The sequence below is a fragment of the Aspergillus ruber genome (assembly GCF_000600275.1).
Source record: "Aspergillus ruber CBS 135680 unplaced genomic scaffold scaffold00004, whole genome shotgun sequence".
NCBI classification, from domain to species: domain Eukaryota; kingdom Fungi; phylum Ascomycota; class Eurotiomycetes; order Eurotiales; family Aspergillaceae; genus Aspergillus; species Aspergillus ruber.
Genome location: NW_024467300.1, coordinates 56,706 through 65,320, shown reverse-complemented (window position 1 = coordinate 65,320; position 8,615 = coordinate 56,706). Strand labels below are relative to the sequence as shown.

The 8,615-nt window shown below is 48.9% G+C and overlaps 3 protein-coding genes across 3 annotated transcripts in view; all 3 read left to right on the top strand.

Annotated features, from left to right (window-relative positions):
* EURHEDRAFT_409132 (trafficking protein particle complex subunit 13) overlaps nucleotides 1–367 on the top strand; it is a 1,425-nt gene extending 1,058 nt beyond the window's left edge. The window contains exon 5 of the mRNA XM_040781008.1: nucleotides 66–367. Coding sequence (XP_040641542.1) covers nucleotides 66–359 — 294 coding nt within the window. The 3' untranslated portion in view covers nucleotides 360–367. The remainder of the gene's footprint in view (nucleotides 1–65) is intronic.
* A 1,659-nt stretch (nucleotides 368–2,026) lies between these two features.
* On the top strand, nucleotides 2,027–5,732 carry EURHEDRAFT_512951 (dDENN domain protein; the record flags this gene model as incomplete). Its single annotated transcript, XM_040786108.1, has 6 exons — nucleotides 2,027–2,747; nucleotides 2,807–3,717; nucleotides 3,768–3,827; nucleotides 3,884–5,228; nucleotides 5,282–5,542; nucleotides 5,593–5,732. The coding sequence occupies 6 exons, from the start codon at nucleotides 2,027–2,029 to the stop codon at nucleotides 5,730–5,732; spliced, it is 3,438 nt and encodes a 1,145-aa protein (XP_040641541.1).
* Nucleotides 5,733–6,514: 782 nt separating this feature from the next.
* On the top strand, nucleotides 6,515–8,554 carry EURHEDRAFT_547613 (DUF1593 domain-containing protein; the record flags this gene model as incomplete). Its single annotated transcript, XM_040787473.1, has 3 exons — nucleotides 6,515–7,230; nucleotides 7,281–8,342; nucleotides 8,540–8,554. The coding sequence occupies exons 1-3, from the start codon at nucleotides 6,880–6,882 to the stop codon at nucleotides 8,552–8,554; spliced, it is 1,428 nt and encodes a 475-aa protein (XP_040641540.1). The 5' UTR covers nucleotides 6,515–6,879.
* Between the last annotated feature and the right edge of the window lie 61 nt (nucleotides 8,555–8,615).

Genomic DNA, 8,615 nt, shown 5'->3' with positions numbered 1-8,615 from the left:
AAAAAAAAAAAAAAAAGAAAAGAAAAGAAAAGAAAGAAAGAAAGCTAAACGGAAGATGTCTATAGCAAACACGATTAAATTCTAAGCCACCATTCAAGGCGACTTCGTTGAACTGGGACTACGAGCGACCCGACGAATCGACATGTCCGCCGCCGACCTTGAACCCGCGGGACGTACTGCAGGTCGCATTTCTGGTTGAGCAGGAAGAAGGACAACAGGATGGACTGGAGAATCTGCAAAAGGACATAAAGCGGGATGGTCGGGCGACATTAGGTCAATTATCGATCGAATGGCGAGGTGCTATGGGAGACAAGGGATTCCTGACAACGGGCAATCTCTTGACGCGACGACGGGCGTAGACATAGAGCAAAGAAACAAATTCCAGGAACCTGCGGTGACAGGATACACGACAGGATTGGCAAGGCGTTGGTGCATACATTGGACAGGATGGGAATCTTCCGCGACGGCCATTACTTATCTTGTGTGACTGCAGCTGCACTGATAATGCTAGACTGAGTCAGGGGCATACGAAGCAGTACTCTTGTAGAAGTTCAGCTCCGACTGCGATTCGAACCGATATACTGCAAAAAATATTTTTAATATTTTTTTTTTTTTTTGAAAACCCCAGGGTCAGATGTTTTAGATCTACCAAAGAATACCATTGTCTGCATAGTAGCAATGCCACATACCAGAGCTCTTTATACATATAGAAGATCGCAGGGCAGCTAAGCCGGGGAATCCTTGAACTGGGCAGAGACTAACAAGGACTAATGCCGCTCTACAACCATAGCGAGAGCAAGTCAACCCCGACCATCTGATAGTGCGATAGTGTATATAAAATACTCCGTATATAGAACACAGAAAAGAACATCACACCATAATCGGTACTCCGTACGGAGGTACCAGTACTTTGCATGTACAAGTAGTCAGTAGACTGGCATAGTTTCCGCACGCACGTAGCACCGAGTGCCCCGCGAGGAGGACTCGAGCGTTGGATCTAGACTTTGAGGGGGAAGAAGTGGTCTGAGAGCAATCATGATGGACGATACTATCGACGGACTATGCGGGAAGCAGTGTCATTTTTGGTAGGTATTTGGTGATAATTAACTCGGTTGAGGATGATTAAGGTACATCCCGTCTGTCAGTGTGTACTCTACATACTCCGGAGTACAGTAGCATTAGTAGTGTACAAGTATGCTGCTGTGGGTATATGCACGACGGAAGACTCCAACCCCGTTCAGGTCCATTTACCAGATTGAGAGGCAGGAACAGCAAGGCATAATCAAATGCGCCATGGGTCGTTTCAGGAGAGACTGTTTGGAGGTTGGTTCTCTAGTATTCTATCATTGACTGCTACTATGTATAATCATAGATAAAGATACGTGGTAAAACAAAGCAGAATAAGTGCACTATCATGCAGCAAACAAACAAAAATTATTCTATAATTATGATAATAAAACCACGGTAATAAATCCATAAAAAAAAGGAGGTTTTTTATTTTTCATTTTCTGGCCTCGTTTCAAGCCGGTCCTCCTTTTGCTCTCTTACTGTTACTTACTCCTTTTCCTTCCCCAGTCGATCCATCATCCCCTCTTCTTTTCCACACTCTTTCTCTTCTCATCTCTTTTCTATTCTTGTTCTATCTCTCTTTTCTATTCTTCTCTCCTCTTTTTTCTCTCTTCCTTCTTAATATCTCTCCCCGCCCAATTCCTTATACTTATATCATTACCTGTCATTACAATCCCCCAACTCCGTCTCCAACCTCCGCCAGAACCACCGCTGATCGTTGTATCCTCCCCCCCCCTCTCCCGAACTGACCATTGACCTTTGAATCGGAGACAAACAAACAATCCTGATCCAGACCAACTCGCATAAAGTGTCTAGAAAAAAAGCAAATATTTCAAACAACAAAAGCCAAGATCTGAGACCCCTGTACCATACGAGGCCAAAAAAAAAATTAAATTAAAAAGGAAAGAGAAAAAGTTGATGACCACTCGCGCGCCCGCAATTCCAATCCGCCCACGAGATGCCATTCTCTTCTACTTCTACTTCCTCTTCCTCGACGCCTGAGGCGTCTGCGACTCCTCTTGCGGATTATTTTTGGATTGCTGGTGTGGATGGGACCGAGATTCTCGATACCTTTCGCCGCTTAGGAGACGAATACCGAGCCAACAGCGCCACTTCCCCCGGCCCCGCGCTTGCTGATACTATCGAGGAGGATGCAGATGCTGAAGAGGCTCATGATCCCCGGCTGGACGGGCTCTCCAGACCTGGTTCTGCTAACGGGAATCGGGACTCCGTTCAACGCTTGTCGTTTCGTTCAGAGGATCCGGATCCCCACCCCAATGGTTCCAGCAGTAACCGCAGCAGCATGACCATAAAGGGAAACGGTGGTAATGGAGGAAATGGTGATGGTGCAGGGGATAATGATGGCACTGCTACTCCAGCTGCGATTTCGCCGCGAACCTCGGCGCTGATCTACGATTCGGGTCACTTTGATTTCGACAAGGCGCTGCTCAAGTTCGCTTCGGAGAGAGAGTCCTTTCTGTCGGATCTGAGTCTCAGTGCGGGTGCGATCACCCCGAACAACCGGCCTAGGTCCCGTTTACGCACCCAAAAAATCGTTTCGGAAGAGAACTCGACAGGGGGCGGCAATCTGCTTCGTTCTGGAATTGGCAGTGTGCGCCGGCACATGGCGTTTCGCGACATGAACAGTATGAAGAGACAGCCCTCTGTGGCCCGTCAAGGTGAGATTCGCATTCACAGAAAGGGGAGAGAGGGTATTGATTGACAGGTTCATCTGCAGCATCGATACGAACTTCGCGACGCCTGAGTAACTACAATTCCGTTATTCCAGCTCCGCAACCACTCGAAATCTCCCCCACTATGCATCCTTTGAAACGTCGATTTGAACCTGTCCTGCTTGATAGATACCCCACCAAAGGCATGCCTGATGAGTTGAAGCAACGGTGCAACTTCCCCGATTATGTGCCCATGTTTGCCTTCCCGAATGATATCAACATCGTTTCCTCCGATCAGAGACCACGCTCTACCTGGCATGGTTTTGTCATGACCACCGACACCGGTGCGAGAATTCACGCCATTTGCGTCATCATCTGGATTCCCCTAAACCCGCAGGCGGCTGAAGAACTCGAGAAACGTTGCGAGGAGTGGCGCAAGGACAACATGACCGATGAAGAACGGGAACTGGCTGCCAGTCTCGGAGAACGATTGGCCTCTGAGCGTGCGAAGCTATCCCGGCTGCTTGCGGAGCTACCAACAGTCCCCTCGGGCTCGGAACAGAGAGAGCAATTGGAAGACGATATCAGTGCAGTGGAGGAGAAGATTGGGTTGATGACCGATCTCTTGCGCCCTGTTCGTCATGGAGCTGCTTCCAAAATTGAGGGTCTCACGGATGGCGATACGGGTTTCTGGATCCCCCGCGCATACGGAATTTTGGGCCGCGAAGCCAGCATGACCAGCTTGTGGAAAGAGTGGTTGAAAGCGGTCATCGTTCCCATGACTGAGGGCATCCAGCGTGTACCTCCCAGTTCGCCGCGCATGGGTATCTGGCAGCCTTTGGAGCGATACGTCATGAACCTCTGCACTGAAGCATTTAGTCCCAATGCTTCAAAGACACAGGTTGAGTTATCGGTCAGGGAATTGCGTCTGTTTGCGCGCAAGGAGGCCAGTAATGAATTGCCCGGTTCGCGTAATGTACGTTCCCTTTGCCCTCATTTATGGGTGTTCGCTCTAACATTTGCTAGACTGATATTTTTGCTCTATTCCGAGCTCTATCGGTACCTAATATCGTTATTTTGTTTGAGGTGGGTGCAATTTGTCAGGAGTGAGGTGGGAAAGTGAAAAAGCTAACACCAGACAGTATGCATTAACGGAATCACGTATCATCTTCTTATCCTCTCATACATCAATGCTCTATCTGGCTACCAAGGCCCTGGTCGATCTCTTATTCCCTATCCAATGGACCGGCGTCCTCATTCCAATTCTTCCCGCTCGTCTAATCCAGGCCCTCGAAGCACCGTGCCCGTACATCGTGGGCATTGAACGCCGATATGAAAAGGTGGAATTGCCATCCGACGACTTCGTCCTGGTTGACTTGGACTCCGACATGATCGAGAGTACAATTAGGCCCACTCCGCTGCCGCGACACCAACGCCGGAAATTGCTGTCGCTGCTCCAATTGGCGGCCCCTCACCACAATCGCTGCGGTGTGCCTACCGGTCCTCCCGCGTATGCCGTCGAAACCTATCCGTTCGATTCCTTCATGTCTGAGAATCCTTTCATCTTCAATCCCAAGGCGCAGCCCACCCAATTGGCCAAATACGTCAGTCTCAATTCGAGTTCTTTTGGCCAGAACTCGAACCCCCAGAACCCGTACCAGCCACCTATCTTCAATGCCTATCTGCAAGCTCGCAATGAATCGGTGTCCAGGGGCTACTCATCCAAGGGATCTGATAGACCAGGGACGGGCTCCACTTCGAAGACAGGGTCTCCACCATCCCCAAGGATGGATACCTCGCCCACCTCAGGTCACTTCCCTCCGCCAGGATCGCGCACGGATTCGGGTTTGGCTCTTCAGGCATCCCTGCGGGAAAAACGATCCGGTCACTTTGATGCGACGTCCCGGCGGAGCTCCTCGTTCGGCATGGACATGAAGACAGGTATCCCCCGACGTCCCAGTGCGCCTTTCTTGGGCCACACGCCTAACCTGTCCGTCACGACTCTGAACACCGATTATAACCCTGGGTCGACCTATGCGCCATCCGTGTATGCGCAGTCCACCGTCGCTGCATCCACGATTGTCCCGACGGCCTCTCCTCCGCCTATCCACAACTCGGAAGGCACGTGTTGGGTGGAGGGACATTGCTTGCAGGTCCAGCCTTGGGACGACAAGGCCATCTGCGCGATCTGCAATGACCGGGCCGAAGAAGGAATGTACAAATGCAGCGCCTGCAAGACCGTTGTGCACAACCAGTGTGCTCTGCAGATATGTATTGTGTGTCCGGCCGCGTTCCACCCAGAGCAGGTTCGTGCGGCTTTTGTCCGGTGCTTCGCCAGTTTGTTCTACACGTACAAGAAGTTTCTGCAACCGCCTACTGGTGATAAGAAGAAGTCTGGTTTGTACTACAGTTTCAATATGGAGGCATTTATGAAGAGCTTGCCGGGTGAACATGCGGAGTACATCGCTGTTTTGTCACAGACTCAAGGTATTTTCCTTTCGGCTATTCTTTGCTAAGGAGGCGTGTTAACAATGGACCAGGATTCAACGAATTTATCAGCGAGAGAGAGTATTCCAATCCGAAGTCGAAGAACAAGGATCCGCGCATGACCCTCTTTGATGAGATCGTCCTGTCTAAGCGCAACCGTGGTCGCTCTTCGATTTTCTCTGGCCGGAGCACAACAGACTTCCTGTCTGACACTTCGAACCATCTCTGGCGGACAGCTAGTGCGGCGTCAGTTGCACCTAGCAGTCGGAATCAGCAGAGTATCTCTGAAGATTTCAGCCGTATGGCAGTCAAAGGTCTGTCCATTTTTATATCCAATGTCCATGAATTTTGCTGACCTATACAGCACCGGCGAAACTCGAAACAAGCCTGATGAAAGACCCTCGCATGATTCATGGGGTGCCTCGACCGTCCAAGGCGGCGAACAAGGCCACTCGGAAGCCACTTCCAAAGCTCATGAATGGGTTGACTATTACACCTCCGTAGAGGAGGTTGCTATCCAGCATGATACGCGAAGTGAATGCGAAGCCTTGAGGCAGCGCTCTTACCTCGTCTCGGATTTCTTGCGGTCTTCGCTTGTCCGTTTCCACTGGCGCGACGAACATCTATCCATTCATAATGGATCACTTTGGAAATAAACAGTACAAATTGGATGTTTGGAACAAACTCTACGACAGATGAGGGTGAAGAATGAAAACTACAAAAAAAAAAAAAGAAGCATGACATCTCGAGACGATACCGTTGATTGCCCGTGACGAATTTCCTTTCCCATATTCGAGCAAGACACGGCACACGGCACACGGCACACCCGATTTAATGATACTCATGGCATGCGATTGTCGATATCTATTTTTACCGATGTTGAAGAAAATTCTAAGTTTCGGGAGGTACATAAAACTCATACACAGTCATACATATGCTTTTATTTCTGTTCGTCTTTCTGGATTATTGACGATTTGAGGCCCATTCTACAACTACATAATTGGGCACGGCTTTTTGGGTAAATCTTCTTTGGTTGTGGTTTATTTTTTTCTTTTTTGGTCTTGCTTCGATTCATCTCCTGTATTTTCCTGTCCTCTTACTTTGTTACATTGTTCTTATTCTTCGTTTAAGTTGGTTGGTTGTTTGATATGTTCTCGTGTGTTTTCTTAATACCCCATTTTTATCCCCCACTTCCTCGGTCAATTTGGATAGTACTGTTATAACCATTACTATTGGATTGAACAATGAATCAATGCTGGATCATGTTTCTCTAGATGATTTCTTTCCGAATCGTATTCGTTTACCTTGGCTAGTTACGCTGCCAGTCAGCCGATTGTATCTACTACTTGACCAGACTAACCCATTTCTCGCAACAACATCGGGTGACAATCTTGGTTAATATGTACTGCCACGAGACGAGGAATCATCATGAAAAAAAGTCGGGATGAAGCGCACCGCGTGGTTGCGGGGACTGGGGAAATATATTAAAATCTGGGGAATGACGAACATGCTCGGACACCAGTTTAGTCCGGAGTGCTATACTCCATGATATATAGGGAAGCGATTGACGAGTATGATATTATAAAAGCAGGGAATTCCCTAGAAAATAAGACAGACTCGGTTGGTATGCATACGGAAATCCCCCGTCATCATGCTCTCCTATACCCTCTTCCCCATCTTCCTCTTGCTATCCCTCGTACAACCCACTCTCAGCACAAACACAACAGAAAAACCGCGCATATTTATCCTATCCGACATCCTCAACGAGCCTGACGACTCACAATCACTCGTCCGCTATCTGCTCTACTCGAACGAGTTCCAGACAGAAGGCATAGTAGCCACAACATCGACATGGCTTCCGAATGAGACACATCCAGAGGCCATTCGCGAGATTATTCGTGCGTATGGGAGTGTAGTAGGTAATCTAAACCAGCATGTACCAGAGTATAAACAGTATTCTTCTGCTGAGGAGTTGCTCGATGTCGTTTTTTCGGGGCCTACCGTACGCCTACACCCCTATGCCATGGTGCTATTTGAAGGCTAACAAGTCAGGTCTATGGCAAACAAGCCTTACGAAACAATACCACCCTCAGCCCCGGCGCAACCCGCCTAATCAAATCCCTCAAATCCTCAAACGCAACCCTCCACATTCCCATCTGGGGCGGCACAAACACTCTCGCTCAAGCCCTCCAGCACATTACCCACACCCGCACCCCAACGGAAGCGAAGACCCTCCGCTCCCGCCTCCGCATATACACCATCTCCGATCAAGATGACACGGGGCCCTGGCTGAGAGCAACATATCCGGACTTGTTCTACATTGCATCGAGACATGCGTGGAAGGCGTACTCCCTTGCGACTTGGACGGGGATATCGACGATGGGTCTTTCACCGGCGGCGAATGACAGTATTGTGCAGAATGAGTGGTTGAAGAGGTTTATCCAAAAGGGGGAGTTGGGGGGTGTTTACCCGGATATTGAGTATACGATGGAAGGGGACTCACCGAGTTTGCTGTACTTTATCCCGAATGGACTGGGATATATTGATAAACCAGAATGGGGGAGTTGGGGTGGTCGATATTCACCTCTGTCAAATGATCCCTGTGAGACGCAGTTCGGTGATACCATTGATACAATATATTACACCTCTGGGAATAAGACTGAGACCAAGAAGTCGAACCATGCAACTGTCTTTCGCTGGCGCAGTGCGTTTCAGACGGACTTTGCAGCGAGGATGCAATGGACGCTTTCTCCGAATTATGCTTCCGCGCGCCATCCGCCTGTTATTCGTGTGAATGGGAGTGAGGGCTTGGAGCCGTTGTTCATCAACGTGCGACTGAACCATTCCATTATCTTCGACGCAAGCGAAACACTCAACACAGACCAGCATGGCGATCTACAATTCGAATGGTACCAATACCAAGAGCCCTCCTACCTACCGAACCCCAGCCCACAAAGCAACGAGAAACTGAACATCGAACCACTCTCGGGTGGACAAACCATTAAGCTTAATGAGCAGAGATTTGAGGACGCCGTTCGCGCAAAGAAGATTAGGGTTACGTTGCCGGCAGCGCAGGATGCAGAGATGGTAGATGGGTATCATTTGATATTGCAGGTTAGTACTGGGGGGGAGGTGCCGATTACGAGGTATAAGAGGATTGTTTTGGTGGCTTAGTATAGCCGAATGCCTTGACAATCTAGTGCATATATTCGAATAGGATATCTCTCTGTAGATAGGGCACATATCAACCTCTTTTGTATAGAGTACACGTTCACACATATTCCCCTATGATTGGCTTGATTCATATCTAGAGCGATATAGACTAGGCCAAGAATGGCTAGCACCACTACATAACTACCCATTTATGCACACTATACAACACTAATA